We start from the raw sequence: 18,185 nt of genomic DNA, 5'->3' as shown, positions 1-18,185 counted from the left end.
CTCCCCCCCGCCACTTCCTCTAAAATCAATAAATATTTTAAAAAATATTTTTTAAAACTGTATTACATGGGCCATGTACATGGGACAGTGTAACAAGAAAAGGCTTGGTGACTCTTAAGAGACCCAGGGATCCCAGGAAAACCAACACTTCTCTCCCTGGACCCTTCCACTTCCAGAGATCTCTTTGGCCACTTCAATGAGGGACTAGAGGTATGCAGCCTGGAAAGGCATGGACATATCTGCAACACCCACAGAGCCTGGGTCTCCTGTGTAATGCAAATGAGCTCCACTGCCAGAAGCCGTTCCTCCAAAAAACAGGTGAACAAGGCAGAAAAGAATGAAAACCTCACTTTCTCACTGTTTCCAACAGCTCAATAATTGGAATTCCCTGAGGTCGCCTCTTCACGGCCTGCTACCGTCCCCAGTCTGCCCAAATGTCCCTTCTAACAGTGGTGTTTGCAGCTGCAGACAATCAGGAAAGAAGTGCCTTGCACGGCTGCCTTCCTGCACCCTGAGACCCCAGCCCATGTGGGGCTGCCTGTCCGGGAACTTCCAATGCAGCACCACCCTGTCCCTCCATAACTCCATCTAACCCTGCCCACCCCTCCTGCTCCACCCATCACTCCCAACCTGCCTCCCCTCTTCCTTCTTTCCCTGCCTCCTAGCCTGCTTCCTTCCTTCCTTCCTTTCTCCTTTCCTTTAACAAACATTTGAGTACCTGTTAGATGTTTGAATAGGTATTCAAAGTTTAAAATGGTCGTATTTTTTAATAAACCTTGTCTCTTCTGACACCTGCCAACCTACCTGAAGGGTGGAGATGAGCTCGTCTTTTTCTTTCATTCGGTCTTCGTAAGCCAGCAACAAGGGTGACAGGTACTTTATATCCAACTGAAGATAACGGTTGGTAAAGAAGGTTAATATATTTCTTACATCTAAACACAACCAGCAAATTTTTTTAAAGATGATAAAATACACTTAATTTGGAATGGATTTGAATAGCTATTCAAATATAGCCCAGAAAATATGGGCCTGAAATTAAATAACTTTTACTTACCAACCAGGGTGGTATAGGGCCCTTTGATGGTAGGCCTTCAATATTTATACTCTAAGAACAAAACACATTTTGAAGACAAATTAAACTGTACTTCTGAAATTTTAAGCCTTAAGATATTCTTAATCAACTATGCATCAGCAATCTATGCATCTATATGTGTAGAAAAATGTTCTTTTGGAATGTTTGAGAATAATTTGAGATACAATGCCTCCTTTCCTGTAATACTTCAGTGTATATTTCCTAAAAAGAAAAACCATCACTTACTCAACCACACTGCCATCATAAAAATCAAGAACTCAACAGTGACATACTATATTCTAATCTACAGAATATATTCAACTTTCACCTATTTTCTCTAGTTCAACTTTTTTTTTAAATACCATGTAGTATTTTGGGGAGTATAACTGTTCACAGTTTCTTATGATCCTTAGTATTTTTGTGTTATCAGTTCTAATGCCTCCTCTTTATTTCTAATTTTATTTGAATCACCTTCTTTTTTCTTAGTCTAGCTAAAGGCTGGTCAAATGTGTGTCTTTTAAAAAAACCAGCTCATAGTTTCATTGATGTGTTTTGTTGTCTTTTTAGTCTCTATTTCATTTATTTCTGTTGATTTTCATTTTATTTTTCCTGTTAACTTTGAACTAAAAGTCTTTTTTTAGTTCCTCAAGGTGTAAACTTAGGTTATTTATTTATTCTTTACTTTTAATGTTTGTATTTATTGCTATAAATTTCCCTTTAGAACTACTTTTGCTGCTTCCCATAAGTTTTGGCATGTCATGCTTCCATTTTCATTTGTTTCGAGGTATTTTTTATTCCTTTTCCATTTTCATTTGTTTTAAGGTATTTTTTTACTTCTCTTTTGACCCACTGGTTGTTCAGTAGCATGTTGTTCAATGTCCACATATTTGTAAATTTTCTTATACTTGATTTCTAATTTCATACACCGTGGTCAGAAAAGATGCTTGATATGTCAATATTCTTAAATTTATTAAGACTTGTTTTGTGTCCAAACATATGATCTGTACTGAAGAATGTTCCATGTGCACTTGAGAAGAGTGTATATTCTGCTGCTGTTGGATGAAAAGTTCTGTATTAGGTCTGTCTGATCTAACATGTAGTTTAAGTCCAATATTTCCTTATGATTTTCCATCTTGATGATCTATCTATTATTGGGGTATTGAAGTCCCCTACTATTATTGCTATTTTTCCCTTCAGTTGTTAATATTTGCTTTACATATTTAGGTGCTCTGATATTGGGTACATAAATATTTACAATTATTATATTCTCTTGATGAATTGCCTCCTTTACCATTATGTAATAACCTTCTTTGTCTCTTTTACCATTTTAATTTAAACTTTATTTTGTCAGATATAAGCATAGTTACCCCTTCTTTCTTTTGGCTTCCATTTACATTAAATGTATGTTTCTATCCCTTCGCTTTCAGTCTAAGTATGTCCTTAAGCTGAAGTGAGTCTTTTGTAGGCAGCATATAGTTGGATCTTTTTTCTCTTTATCCATTCTGCCACTCTATGTCTTTTGATTGTAGAATTTAGTCCTTTCATTTAAATTAATTATTAAGTATGGCCTTTTTAGTTGCCATCTGTTCACTGTTTGCTGGCTGTTTTGTAATTCCTTTCTGCCTTTCTTGCTCTCTTCCTTTGTGATTTGATGCTTTCCTGTAGTGGTGTACTTTGATTCTTCCTTTCTCTTTCTCTTTTGTGCACATCTATTATAGGTATTTGCTTTGTGATTACCATGAGGCTTGCATAAGACATTTTTAACAGTCATTTTAAGCAAATAAAAACTTAACTTTGAGCTTCTAATCAGCTTGCATCTACATGCTCACTACAATTCCCCTCACTGGGTCACTGGTGGGTCTCAGTACACACTAAACACACACAGCTCTATATTTTTACCACCACCCCACATTTTGTTTTTAATATAATTTATACCCTTTTATATTGTTTATCCAATTACAAATTATTGTATAGTGATTTTGAATACTTTTGTCTTTAACCTTTATACTAGAGGTATGATTTACCCACCATCATTACAATATTGGAGTATTTTGAATTTAACTATATATTTACCTTTACCAGTAAGTTTTATACTTTCATATGATTTTGTTACTAATTAGTACCGATTCTGCCCTAACCGGTTTGGCTCAGTGGATAGAGTGTCAGCCTGCGGACTCAAGGGTCCCAGGTTCGATTCCGGTCAAGGGCATGTACCTTGGTTGCGGGCACATCCCCAGTAGGGGGTGTGCAGGAGGCAGCTGATCGATGTTTCTCATCGATGTTTCTAACTCTCTATCCCTCTCCCTTCCTCTCTGTAAAAAAATCAATAAAATATATTTAAAAAAAAACACAAACTAACTAATTAGTACCAATTCTTTTCAGCTTGAAGAACTCTATTTTTTAAAAAAATATTTTTTTATTGATTTCAAAGAGGACGAGAGAGGAACATAGAAACATCAATAAGAGAGAATCATTGATTGGCTGCCTCCTACACACCCACTACAGGGGATTGAGCCCGCAACCTGCACATAAGCCCTGACAGGGAATCAAATTGTGACCTCCTGGTTCATAGGTCAACACTCAACCACTGAGCCACACTGGCTGGGCATTGAAGAATTCCTTTTAACATTTCTTGTAAGGCTGGTCAGCTGGTGATGAACTCCTTTGAATTTTGTTTATCTGGAAAACTCTTTATCTCAGTTCTGAAGGACCACTTTTCCAGGTAGACTATTCTTATTTGGCAGAATTTTTTCTTTCAGCACTTTGAATAGATCATCCTACTCCCTGTGGCCTGCAGTTTCTGCTGAAAAAATCCACTTATAGCCTTATGGAGGTTCCCTTGTACATGAAGAACATTTTCTCTTGCTATTTTTAAGATTCTCTCTTGGAGACTCACTGACTCCAAGTGGGAGGTGGCCATTTTGCGTGCTCCTTTTACCTTTTGACAATTTAAAATAATGTGGTTTGGTGTGGGTCTCTTTATTTTATTTATTTATCTTATTTATTTTTTTGTTAATCCTCACCCAAGGATACTTTTCCAATTGGTTTCCAGGGAGAGTGGAAAAGAGAGAGAGAAAGACACAGAGAGAAACATCAATGTGAGAGAGACACATCGATTGGTTGCCTTATACTAGGGCCAGGGCCCAAGGAACCTGCAACCAAGGTATGTGCCCTTGACCAGGACTGAATCCGGGACCCTTTGGTTCGCAGGCCGACACTCTATCCACTAAGCCAAACCGGCTAGGGTGGTGTGGGTCTCCTTAGATTAATTTGGTACTCTGGACTTCCTGAATCTGGTTATCTGTTTCTTTCCCCAAGTTAGGGGAGTTTTCAACCATTATTTCTTTGATAAGGTTTCTGTCCCTTTCTCTCTTTTTCTTCTGAGACCTCTATAATGTGTATATACATCTGCTTGATGGTATGCCCTAAGTCCCTTAAGCTATCTTCACATTTTTTCATTCTTTTTTGATTCTCTGATTGGATGAATTTTATTTATTTATTTTGTTAATCCTCACCCGAGGATATTTTCCAATTGCTGTGGAACCCTTCTATTGAATTTTTCAGTTTAGTTATTGTATTCTTCAGCTTTATGATTTCATTGGTACCTTTTTATATCTTCTCTGTTGAAATTCTCACTTGTTCATGCATTGCTTTCCTGACCTCGATGAGCACCTTTAATTTTTTGGTTTTGAGAGTACTGTTGTGAAAGCTGGGGACAGTGAAACAAGGAAGAGCTTAGGATAGAAGCAGCAACAGAAGAGAGCCTAGGCAGGGCTGCTTTGGCTCATTGGAGAGTCAGAGAACAGGGGGCCTTGGAGATAGGTTCGGGGGTTAGCCCAGGACAAGCTGCCTCCGCCTATTGCTCTCCTGGTTGCCAGTCTCGTGGGGCCCCTCAGATGCATGCCTGAGAAGGAAGAAAGGTGTGGGCGTGCTCCCCAGAGAGAGAGCTCCCTTGATGAGCATCTTTACGACTGTTACACGACTGAGTAAATCACTTATTTCCATTTCATTAAGGCTGGTTTCTGAAGATTAATTTTGTTCTTTTGTTCGAAACACATTCCTTCCTTTCTTCATTTTCCTGGACCCTCTGAGTTAGTGCTGCTAATTAGATAAAGCAACCTCCTCTCCTAGTCTTGGCAGAACGGTCTCTTATAGATGAACCTCACCAATCAGCTCAGTTGGAGTTCCTGGCTGCCTTTCAAACCTTTGTGATAGTCCACTGTCTTTGTTCTTAGTGGCTCCCAGTAGTTGAGGAGTTACCAAGACCCACGGTGTCCCAACGAGGGGACTACAGTCAGCACATAGACACAGGATGATTAGAAGCCAGACCCTCAGGCAGCAGTCAGGAAAGTATGCAGTTACACCCCTTTAAGGGAAAAAGTGGGAGATGGCCATTTTTGCATGCTCCCTTTGTGCTGAGCCTAGGATACAGCTTCGGAGTTTGGGGGTGTGCTGCTGAGCCCATTTAAAAACTTCCTTGTTTGCTATAAACCTGTGTGGGACTCATGAATGCAAGTCCCATTGACTAGAGTTAGGTGATTTGGGGTCTGTATAAACTAGTCTGTCTTCTTTTGAGAGTTAGTGCACTGATAAATTACAGTTGTAAACTTGAGGAACAAGACTTAGAATGGAGCCCTAGGTGGTTTGGCTCAGTGGATAGAGCATCGGCCTGTGGACCGAAGGGTCCCAGGTTCAATTCTGGTCAAGGGCACATTCCTGGGTTGCGGGCTCCATCCCCAGTGGGGGCGTGCAGGAGGTAGACAATAATGATTCTCTCTCATCACTGATATTTCTAGCTCTTTCTCCCTCTCCCTTCCTTTCTGAAATCAATAAAGATATATTAAAAAAAAAAAAAAGAGGGAAGGACGGGAAGAAAGGAAGGGAGGAGATGGAGGGGAGAAGAAGGAAATAGAAAGGTCCCTAGAATATGCTGTGCTTTGTATGTGTCTTTTTATGCCAAATTGTAATAAATATGAATCCCTCAATTCAACTTGAAAGGCTAAAAAAAGGCCGATTTTTCTTAATTGGAAACATTACCTCTTCCTTCGATAAATGCCTGAATTTTGTTTGATATCTGCTCAGTTCTACATTCAAACGATGGACAGTCATTTTCAAACCATCATTTTCATCCACCAGTTCTTGAGCTTGTTTTCTTAGATAAAGTAATTCAGGTGCAGCAACTACTGAAAAAAATTAATATCATACTCTAAGAATGTGAATCAAATAGATTAAGATTTTATATGAATTGCGAACCATCTGCCCTTTTTTCCCTTTTGGGCTCACAGAGGCAGTGAATTACAAATATATAGGTTCAAGTGAATAAAAGTTTCTAAGTTTTTTAACACTAAATAGTCAACACTTTGGAAGTTTGTGGAAATTTTTACATGTACAACTAATTAAGGTAAAATAAAAACTTTAGATTGAAAAGGAAAAGTCATTGTTTCCAATGATATATAAATATTTGCCTTGCAAATCATACAGTATAAATGGAAAATTTATTAAAATAACTTTCCCAAATATTAGAAAACATAATAGAAAATAGATCCCACAAAGTAATAACACAAATAATGTAAAGTATCTAGAAATAAGTGTGACTAAGACAAGAAATATGCAAGGTCTATATGAAGAAAATGATATAATCTTTCTTCAGGTAATAATATTAGCCTTATATAAATAGATAGATGTATAGAGACAAAAATCAGTGAATATATGTATAACCTGAGAGGTAAAAAGGACTTGACATCAAGGGCATAAGCCATAAAAGAAAAATATTCTTTAGATTCAAATTATCAACAAACAGAGAAAATATTACATACACGACAAAGGCGAACATCCTTAATACACAAAGAGCTCCTAAAAAACAATGAGAAAAAGCCAGATATCTCAATTTAAAGTCAGAAAATTTAGCCCTGGCCATTGTGGCTCAGTTGGTTGGAGCGTCATCCAATGTACCAAAAGGTTGCAGTATATGCAACCTAGGGCATACACCTAGGTTGTGAGTTTGGTCCCCAGTCAGGGTGTGTATGGAAAGCAACCAATTGATGTTTCTCTCTCACATCGATGTCTCTCTCTTTCTCTCTCTCTCTCTCTCTCTCTCTCTCTCTCTCTCTCTCTCCAAAAAAAACATATCCTCGGGTGAGAATTTAAAAAACAACAACATACCAATGTTAACTTCTTACCGTGGACAACTGTACTATTGTTAAGAGGTTGACATTAGAAACCTGAATAAAGAATATAATGCAGCCCTGGCTGGGCTGGATCGCCAGTAGTGGGCGTGCAGGAGGCAACCAATAGATGCTTATGTTTTTTATATTTTATTTATCTTTTTTTGTTGTTGCTAATCTTCACCTGAGGATATTTTACCATTGATTTTTAGAGAGTGGAAGGGAGGGGAAAAGCCACATCCATTGGTTGCCTATTGCACGTGTCCCCACCAGGGCTGGGGATTGAACCTGCAATCCAGGTATGTGCCCTTGACCAGAATCAAACTGGGATTCTTCAGGCTGTGGGACAACGCTCTATCCACTGAGCCAAACCGGCTAGGGATAAAACATAAAAAAATGTTTATGTTTTGATCTCTCCCTCTCCCTTCCTCTTTCTCTAAAATAAATAAAAACATGTTTTTTTAAGTGGGAAAATTTATAAAAGAAAAAGAAAATTATATGCAAAAATATGAAAAAAATAGTTCACTGATAATAAGAGAAATACAATTTAAAATGGGATTCCTGCCCTAACCAGTTTGGCTCAGTGGATAGAGCGTTGGCCTACGGACTGAAGGGTCCCATGTTCGATTCTGGTCAAATGTTTCTAACTCTCTATCCCTCTCCCTTCCTCTCTGTAAAAATCAATAAAATATATTTTTTTTAAAAATGGGATTCTTTCTTTGCCTATCAAATTAGCAAAAAAATATAATCCTCATTATTGGTAAATATGTGGTGAAAAGGCACTTTTATATGAGATATATGTAAAGTTCCTTTCCTAAGCATCAAATCCAGAAGTATTAGAATTTCTTTAGTATAATAATAATGATATAGCAGATAAAGTCAAATTTCACAAAAGAACCTAAAATATATCAACATTAAAATCAATAAATATTACAACCTAAAATATTAACTCTCAAAATAAGAAAATGAGTTAAGTCCTGTTTGTTCCTTTAATTAAAAAACTGTAGTTGTCCCCACCTTCCTTAGAGGATGCCTTCTCAGCCTCTTTCAGCTTTCCATTTTCTTTTACTATTCTCTTAAATTTTAATTGTAGTTCTTTCATTGCTTGTTTTACTATGTTAAGTTCAAGAGTAAGTGTTTGGTTTGTTGTGTTCAGATGCAAATTTTCTTCTTTTAATTCCTCAAACTTTTCTTTGGTTATTTCTATACATCGTTGACGTGTTTTACCAGTTATATCTGAAAAGGTATAAGGAAAACGTTTTAAAATATTGACATTTACAATTTTACATCAAAATTACGTGAGACTTCATTTGAAAAACCATGTTAGCAACTTTGTGTCAGGCCTCATGTTATCCTCTTTGCTCCTGGGAAAGAGAATGGCCTGCACAAGAAAGAATGAGTGGCCTGATGAGACGACAGTGTACAGTGGATGACAGAAGAGAGGTGACAGAGGGGGAAGCAGGACTCAGGGGGGGCGCTTGCATATCATAATATGCAGAGTGAAGGCCACCAGGAACCAGGAAGGTTTTTGGGCAAAGAAGAGGTTCTACTCTCAGATGAGTCCCTCAGGGCAGCAGTAAAGAAAGGGAAGGAATGAGGCCCAGCCCAGAGGAGCTCTGAGGGCAGCACTACGATGGGAACAGAGAAGGGATATATGAGTGAAAGACTCAGGGGCTAAAGCCCCACAGGACCCAACAGGGAGGGGCAAATCAAGATCTGCGTTTGGAAGACACTTAGCCAGACAAGGAAACAAGTGGAGCAAGAGAAGCTAAGCTCGGTTTAGGACACAGGCCCACAGTGCTGAAGGCAGCCTCAGCTGAAACAGAGGGGAGCCACCAGGATGTGGGCAGTATCTGATGGCACCATGGAGAGAAGGAAACCAGAGATCACAAAGGATTTTAAGAAGGAAAAGCAAGAAAGATGGGAAGAGCCCTAGCCGGTTTGGCTCAGTGGACAGAGCGTCAGCCTGCGGACTGAAGGTTTCCAAGTTCGATTCCGGCCGAGGGCACATGCCCAGGTTGTGGGCTCAATCCCCAGTAGGGGAAGTGCAGGAGGCAGTGATCAATGATTCTCTCTCATCATTGATGTTTCTCTCTCCCTCTCTGAAATCACTAAAAATATATTAAAAAAAAGAAAAGAAAAAGGAAAGATGGGAAGAAAACAGAGCGATGTTCCGTGGAGAGATATGCTCACGGAGCTCAAAAAAGGTGAAAACTACAATGGGCTCCCTGGCCAGGGCACACCTCCAAATGGAGGTGGAAACAGAAGCAGAGCTTCTGTGGATAGACAAGGGGGGGAAGGCTAGTGGCTCCAGACAGTAGATTCAGCACATACCCCCAGGGGACAGGCAAAAGCTAGGGAGGGGACAGGTGACTCCAGATAACACCCTCTGACCCTGATACGCATATATCCAGTCTTTAGAACATGAAAGGCTAAGAAATGAGTAACTCCACAGCTACACTGAGAACAAGAGGGGAACCCCAGAAAGAAAACAATTGAGATTAGGTTGAAGACAGAAGCTGCAGCCTAAAATAGGTCAGGAGACATCAGCTACAAAAGGTGGAGATGCCTCCCCCTGGCAGATAATAGGAACCTAAATGGCCTAGAAGATGTCCAGTTAGAGCACCAGATGGGGCTCAAATCCTTTGGGCCAGGCAGGCACTAAAGTCTGAGAGGCAGGGCAGGCCCGAAGGGGTGTAGAATCCCATAAGGAAGAGGGACCCCTAAAACCCCTGACTGGCCCGTCAGTCACTGGAGACAGGCTGTACAATTGGCAGCCTTGCTGGTTTCCCCATCTGAGCAGCCTGCAGTAAGCAGATACAGCGTCTCCAGGCAGACCAACAGGGGCTCTCAAGGACCAAGGGGGGCACACCACCAAGAACCAGCAAGTGTCAGAGCCAAGAGAAGCACCCAAGTCAAATTATAGAGGAGAGAGTGGCTGGCACAAAAATGACAAGATTTTGGAATAAGTATATTTAACATTTTCAAAGAGATGCTTGTTGATATTTCATAGAAATCATATAAGCAAACATTTTGAGTAATACATCAATTCAAAGGATGGGCTAAGTGGCAGGATATATACAAAGACGAATGAGCCTATGGGCTAGAAGTCAGAGCCCTAGCAAACTCCTACAACAACACCAAAACCACAAAGATAGAATGGCTGAAAGTCAAGTCAACACTAAGATAGAATGGAGGACAGGCTGAAAAGTCTTGATACCCAATACAGTTTTTGGATAGTGATGTGAAGCCTAACAGGCAAAATTTACAAAATTCACTTTGAAAGCTACCGAAGCTCCACAAACATTATAGGGGAGAGTGCCCCAGAAAACAGCTCTAAATCTCACATTGCCTCCAGCCCCAGAGCAGAACCCTTATTTGCATATACCCACCCTCCCAGTATCTAAGCACATCCCACAGGTCCTTCCAGCCCCCACTCCCAGGATCTGAGCACAGCTCCAGAGGACATATTTCCACTATAAGCTTTTCAATCATAATCAAATTCAAAAGGCAAATACCTGGGGAGGGTGGAGGTTTTCCACATAATGGTGTTTTTTCATCCTAAGGGGAAAAAAGTCATGAGCCTAATAAATTGAGAGTGTTAGCATCTTCTGTTCAAACTTTCTGCCTTTTTGCCTGTAAGTTCAGTCAGTCACTGTCTTTATATGTAGGTCCCATGAGTAATGGGCCATCAGTTCACATTCTTAAAGCATGTGATATGGCTGCAGGTGCTGAGCAGAGAGATGTGCAAAGCAAACTCCAGCCAGGACTTTCTCCTTGGGACATGCAAGAAGACCCCATAAACTGCAGAGAAGCACGTTTTTCAGGGTGCTGAGAAAAGAATATAAGTTCTTGCTTTTCAACACAAAACCTCGAAGAAAGGGAAAGCTTTAACTTTTGTTAATTTTTCCATTACACATCAGTCTGATACTAAGTTTCTAATTTCTACTGAAAAAGTAGATGAGGTTTATAAATTAACTAGAGGCCTGGTGCATGAAATTTGTGCACAGTAGGGTCCCTAGGCCTGGTTGGTGATCAGGGCCGATTGGAGCCTTCCGGCTGCCAGCTGGGGCCTTCCTTTGTTCTGCGCCGCCCCCTGGTGGTCAGTGCACATCACAGCAAGCGATCTGTCTGGTCAAACTCCCATGGGGACAATTTGCATATTAGGCTTTTTTATATATAGAGTCTACTGAGAAATGTTTAATTTTTAAATTCCTATGACCTCACACAATTCAAAACTTAAGTTAGAACTATTTCCATGTTTGCAAATTAGTTATTGTCTATTCATTCTACAAATTATGTAAGTGATTGCAAACCTCTCAATACATTAGTTTCATTTTTAAAGTGTGGAAAATATGAATTTCTTCAAGTTTTTTAAGTATTTAAAAAAAAACATTCAGCCTGCCCGCAGTGGCTCAGTTGGTTGAGCATCGTCCTGTGCTGGTTTGATTCCTAGTCAGGGCACACACCTGGGTTGCGAATTCAATCCCTGCTTGGGGCGTGCATGGGAAGGCAATGGATCGATATTTCTCTCTCTCTCTCCCTTCTCTTTAAGCATGTCCTTGGATGAGGATTAAAAAAAGGAAGAAACATCCAATCAGAAAGAACTCTTAAGGGAGGTTCCCCCCCCAAAAAATCAAAAGTTATTTAAACATTATGGTAGAAATTCAATCTATTGAGAAAACCAGTTTTTGAAAAACTAATCTTACCTTTAAAGTCAGAACAGAATGTTCACCATCTGATTTTAAAAAGACGAGAGAAAAAATTAAAAGCAGATAAAGACATTTGACATCTCAGAAGAGTACAATCACCAAAACTCACCTTCTACAGCGGAGCTAAACAAGGCAGGGAGAGGCAGCAGGCGTGGCCAGGTTGCATGGCAAGCTGGTCCCAGAGTGAGGCCGGGAGCCCAGCTCTGAACTGCTCATCCTTGACTATCCTGCTCATTCCTGAGCACCTTCAGTGGCTCACAGGATTGCAGAACCAAGGCCAAATGCCTCAGTGTGGCTCTGAGCCCTTTCCATGTAGGGCTCCTCCCCATCTTTCCAACATACCCCACCCCAGTGCTCCCTCCACAGGTTCCACCTGCCATTCCCCAAATGGGCTGGGCCTACCCTGCCTGGAAGTAGCATCCAACTTGGTCAGAACAGTAGTTGTTCCTTGAAGCAAACTGCCTCAATGACACACATGAAAACAAATCTTGTCCAGTAACTCATTTTCGACTTATAAATATATACTTGTGATTAATATCCTCCATGAAGAGGTTGACCTTATGACCCAGTTTGCCTGTACCTCTTGTTGTAGTGAAAAGTTGGGTTTTCAACTTTTTAGAAGTTCATTGCTTTTAACTTTCCACAATTAATTTGCAGAGCAGAAAAAACTGGCTGAGAAATAAATTAGAAGCAAATATGCAAAAAGAAAAAATATAGAATTCAGAAAAACAAACAAAAATGCTTAAAGATGCATACAACATTATAAATCTGCTTATTGGTTCATTACAATTACCAACACTTGTGCAACTAATCAATGAAGAGCTTATTTTTTACCAAAAAGTCATCTTAATCCACTATTTTTAAACAAACTGCCTTTTTAAAAAATGTATTTTTAAACATTTTTCCAATTAAAGTTGACATTCAATATTAACAAACCTGGTTTTGATCATGTGTTTTGGGGCAGCCTGGACTGGGCACCAGTTGAAATCCTACCCAGTCCTTCTGGCCTAATGGCCTCTTCTCCCTGCCACTTTCTACAACTGGCAGACAATGTTGAATGCTCTCTGGTCTTTGTGCCCACTTCTACGAGCAGCCTTAGCACCCAGGCAGTTTACCGTCTACACATCCTCCCCTGCAACTAGAATGTGAGGGTAAAGGCTGTGGCTCCATCATTTCTGGCACACAGTAAGCTGAATAAATTTCTGATGAGCAAATGTTTAAACTGATAAAAAAATTAATTAAAATAATTTACATTTTTAATAACTGTTACAATATTCTTGATTTGGTATCTTCCAATGCTATATCAGATCTACTGCTTTCCTATTTAATGGAATCTTCTATGTGTCCCTTAAATTCTTCACAAAATAAAGTTGGGGGAGGGCAGGGGATTAAATGGGGGGGTAAAAACAGGCTTCTAGTCAAAATGGCAGAGTAGGTAAACGCAGTACTGACATCTCTCGTGACCACTTCAAAATTACAACTAAACTACTGAACAACCATCACTGAGAATTGCCTGAAGTCTAGCTGAACAGAACTCCTATAAGTAAGGAAGCCACAGGGAGACCGGTAGGAGGGGCAGAAATGCAGAATGGTCATGTCCCACACCCATGTGAGGAGGTTAAGAATCAGGAGGGATATCTCAGCTGGGGAGGAGTCCCAGCCCAGGGTTAAAGGGCCAGGAACAGAAGTCCCCATAATACAACAGAGATTGAGTCTGAGTAAGACGGAAGGCTGCTGGGGTCCCAGGCAGTTCCTCTTAAAGGGCCCACACTCAGACTTACTCAGACTCACTTGCTCTGAACATAGGAACTAAATTGTCTGGCTTTGGGGTGAGGGCTAGAGGGGTAGCTTTCTCCCAGACAGAAGTGCTAGCAGAAGACATGTTCCTTTGCTGAGTCCTCCCCCCATAGAGCTGGCAGCAGGCACATACTTGAGTCTCCATTTACCTGGCTAACACTGTTCATCCTACCTGGGTGATTCCCTGAGATCCTCAACCAACTTTCAGACCCACCCAAGCCTCTTGGCTTGAACTTCAGACTTTGCTAAAATCTCTCGAAGGTTCATAAATCTCAAACAAGCAGCATCTGGCCTCAGCATGCCCTGTACCTCTTGCCAAGCAGCCCAAGCCCAGTACTAGCAGCAGCCAGCCTTGGTTCATAGCTTGGCCTCTCCTGGGCACCTCCAAACCCAGCACAAGTGGCAACTATCTGCATGAGCCACATGCTGGGTGGTCCCTGGCATGGCACAAGCAGTGGCTAACTGTGGCCTGCACCTCCAGGGAGGCTCCTGGGCCAATGTACCCAGAGGACAGCTTCAGACCACACGAGAGCATCACCCAATCACCTCCACCAGCAGACTCATCTGGCACTGAGCCCTGCTGAAGCAAGTCCTGCTCCATGTAGTCGGCCCCTACACAAAAGCTCCTCTGCTATAGTCTTGGCCAATCCTCACAGCTGATTGGCCTGGGAGTCAATCCCTCCCATTGACAGAAATCAAGGCTCAACTACTAAACCGGAGAGTGTACATAGCCCATATATGGTGGGGGGTGGGGGGTTGCACCTGGAGTGCTCAGCTCGGGTTACTACAGAGGCTGTGCCAGTGGGCCCTACAGGACATGTACTACATTAGGCCACTCTACAAAGCCTGGGACACATAGCAGCTCTACCTAATACAAACACAGGGAGGCAGCCAAAACAAGGAGACAAAGCAACATGTCCCAAATGAAAGAACAGGACAAAACTCCGCCCCCCCCCCCAAAATTAAACAAAATGAAGACAAGCAATCTACCAGAGATACAAAGTTCAAAATACTGGTGACAGCCAGGCCAGTGTGTCTCAGTGGTTGAGTGTTGACCTATGAACCAGGAAGTCACGGTTTGATTCCCAGTCAGGGTACATGTCCGGGTTTTGGGCTGGTCCACAGTAAGGGCCATGCAGGAGGCAGCTGATCAATTATTCTCTCTCAACATTGAAGTTTCTATCTCTCTCTCCCTCTTCCTCTCTGAAATCAATAAAAATATATTTTAAAAATATATATATTTTAAAGAATAATGGTTATAAGGATGCTCAAGGAACTTAGAAAAAGATAGATTAACTCAGTGAGAACTTCAACAAAGAGATAAAAACATAGAAAGGGAGATAAAAAACATAAAAAAGGACAGAAATAAAGAGTACAATAACTGAAATGAAGAAACAGTAAAATGAATCAACAGTAGATTGTGAAGTAGAGGATCAAAGCAGCAATTTGGAAAATAGGTAGCAGAAAACATCCAATCAGAACAGCAAAAAGACAAAAGAATCCAAAAAATGAGGACCGTTTAAGGGGCCTCTGGAACAACATTAAGAGTACCAACAGGCCTAGCTGTTTTGGCTCAGTGGATAGAGCATCAGCCTGCAGACTGAAGGGTACTGGGTTTGATTCCGGTCAAGGGCATATGCCCTGGTTGCGGGCTCGATCCCCATTAGGGGGTGTGCAGGAGGCAGCCAATCAATGATTCTCTCTTATCATTGATGTTTCTATCTCTTTCTCCCTCTCCCATCCTCTCTGAAATCAATAAAAATATATATTTTTTTAAAAAGTACCAACCTTCATGGGGGTGCCAAAAAAGAAGAGAGCAAGAAATTGAAAGCCTATTTAAAAAAATGTCAGAAAACTTCCTAATTTGGTGAAGGAAAAGACACACAAGTCCAGGAAGCATAGAGTCCCAAATAAGATGAACCCAAAGAGGCCCACACCAAGATACATCATAATTAAAATGCCAAAGGTTAAAGACAAAGAGAGAATCTTAAAGGCAGTTATTATCTACAATGGAGCTCCCATAAGACTGTCAGCTGATTTCTCAACAGAAACTTTGCAGGTGAGAAGGGACTGGAACAAAATACAAAAGGCTACCAGTTTGATTCCCAGTTAGGGCACATACTTGGGTTGTGGATTCCATCCTGGGTCGGGATGTGTACAGGAGGCAACCAATCAATATTTCACTCTCACACTGATGTCTCTTCCACAAAATACTGACTTCTGCGCATGGGCCACGAAGTTTCAATTGCACTGTATGTGCGCGCCCGCACGTGGTATTTTGTGGAAGAGCCACACTCAAGGGGCCAAAGAGCCGCATGTGGCTCACGAGCCGTAGTTTGCTGACCACTGACCTAACCAATTGGTGTTTCTGGCCCAGGTATTACTAGCTGGCATTCTATTTTCCAATCACCTCTCCTTGAGCACAAGCAACTCTCAGGAGGGTCCTGATAAAGCAGTTATTGGTGCCCACTGTATGTCAGGCTCTCTTTCTCACTTCTCAAACATAAGCCATCTTTTAGGAAACTGAAAAGAGTTCCCTACCTTTACTATAATACTCTGAATTTCTCACAGTGCCAGACAAAATATACAGACAATTGGCAACATACAGTTAGAGTTCTATTATAAACAGGTCTGTGCACTCATTCATCCAACAAACCCTTAGAGACAGCCTACTGTGGGTTGGGCCCAGCTCCAGGCACTGGAGATAGCATGGAGACCACTGGGCTCCAGCCCTTGCAACGCCAGGCCTCGGTCGGGGTGCAGGGGGAAGGAGTGTGTAGAGTTTCAGAGCTTGAGCCGTAGCCCTTTTCCCCAGGTGTCCTCTCAGGGCTGACAGACAGAACTTACGAAATGGACTCCAAAATGAGTACAACCTAATATCCAGGCAACTGACTCTGGAGTAACTTACCTCCAGTGAAAATAAAATTCAGAAATATTCCTACTTGTAATAACAGAATCACAGTATGGAGGTGCAATGGCTATATGTTCCCCCAAGTTAACCAACATTTATTGTCACAAAATGTTTTTACTATTTGAAAAATTGTGGGTGTTTGGTTTTTTGTTTTTTTTTTGTTTTTTGTGTTTTTTTTTACCTTTTTCTTGTGTATGCTGTGATATAAGAGGTGGATCTTGCTCAGAAATATTTTCCTCATCTTCACTGTCCACCGCATGTGACAATGGAACCTTTTGCTACAAGAGACAAAGGAGCAAACATGTGATCAAATTTCCTCCCAGTAAACTCAAATGGCTTATCCCATACTTTCTTCAGTGCCACCTCCCTCCCTGAGAGACAAAAGGACTACACTTGAAAGGGTGGGACAAAACTTCGGATTCCTTAGGAAAAGCCCTGTGGCAAAAGCAATGACATTGGAACTACACTTAGGCCATCCAGAACTTCAAACCCCACCCATGCTGCCTGGGCAGCCTCTCTTCCTCCTTCCTTCCAGAGACCAAGCCAGAACAAGGGGCTGCATCTGGCCTGCTGTGCGTAGCACCCAATACCATCCTACGCTGGCACTGTTACCGTGTTATCATCTCCATGTGAGACAAGTGCTGTCAACTTGCCCTGTGAGAACCCTCAGTCCAGCAACTGTTTGGGGTTGAGGTCAGTTATGTTCGCGGGCCTTGTGAGTCCCCTGTAAATGTTTCCTCATGAAATGGAACCCTCTCCTCCACTGCCTGTGAGCATCTCCCTATGCAGAATGTTCACAGCAGCACTATTCCTGAAAGTCCCAAATTGGAAACAACCAAATATCCATCATCAATAAAATGAGTAAGTAATTGGATGGTACAGTTGTACAATGGGGTAGTATACAGCAATAGGAATGAACCAATCACTGCATGCACAATAACTGAAGACTCTAAAAAACCCCAAAGAATGCATACTATGTGATTACATTCACAGAATTTTCAGAATAGGCAAAACTAATCTAAGGTTATTTTCTAGGATCTAATCTACTCTTGGAGTTTAGGGCAGTGCTTACCTCTGGGGGAAGTAGTGACCTTCTCTGTCACAAAGAGGGACTTCCGGGGTACTAATACTGTTTTAAATCTGGGTGGTGGATACTTTGTAAAAATTCACTGAGCTGTACACTTATGATTGATGTACCTTTTGTGTATATTTAATGCATCAATAAATAAACCAAAGGCCTGAATGGTATAGCTCAGTGGTTGAGCGTCGAACTATGAATCAGGAGGTCGTGGGTTCGATTCCCAGTCAAGGCACCTGCCCAGGTTGTGGGCTCAATCACCAGTGGGGGGTGTGCAGGAGATAGCCAATCAATGATTGTCTCTTGTCATTGATGTTTCCATCTCTCTCTCTCTCCCTCTCCCTCCCTCTCTGAATCAATATAAATACATTTAAAAGAAACAGAAATAAATAGACCAGAGAACTGTCACAATATTCAAACACCCACATTCTAATTTAAAAGTTTTAATTTA

At 41.2% G+C, this 18,185-nt stretch overlaps 1 protein-coding gene across 3 annotated transcripts in view; it reads right to left on the bottom strand.

Annotated features, from left to right (window-relative positions):
- CEP89 (centrosomal protein 89) overlaps positions 1-18,185 on the bottom strand; it is an 83,550-nt gene that overhangs the window by 43,843 nt on the left and 21,522 nt on the right. For 2 of the 3 annotated variants that reach the window (XM_014461980.2, XM_023759886.1), the window contains exons 5-11: positions 16,838-16,934; positions 11,946-11,974; positions 10,755-10,797; positions 8,254-8,472; positions 6,110-6,255; positions 1,055-1,105; positions 805-888 (exon numbers count right to left, since the gene is read on the bottom strand). In XM_014461980.2, coding sequence (XP_014317466.1) covers positions 805-888; positions 1,055-1,105; positions 6,110-6,255; positions 8,254-8,472; positions 10,755-10,797; positions 11,946-11,974; positions 16,838-16,934 — 669 coding nt within the window. The remainder of the gene's footprint in view (positions 1-804; positions 889-1,054; positions 1,106-6,109; positions 6,256-8,253; positions 8,473-10,754; positions 10,798-11,945; positions 11,975-16,837; positions 16,935-18,185) is intronic. The other variant, XM_014461981.2, reaches the window with a different exon arrangement.

The sequence above is a fragment of the Myotis lucifugus genome, unplaced genomic scaffold (assembly GCF_000147115.1).
Source record: "Myotis lucifugus unplaced genomic scaffold, Myoluc2.0 scaffold_164, whole genome shotgun sequence".
NCBI lineage: Eukaryota > Metazoa > Chordata > Mammalia > Chiroptera > Vespertilionidae > Myotis > Myotis lucifugus.
This window is presented reverse-complemented; position numbering and strand designations above follow the sequence as displayed.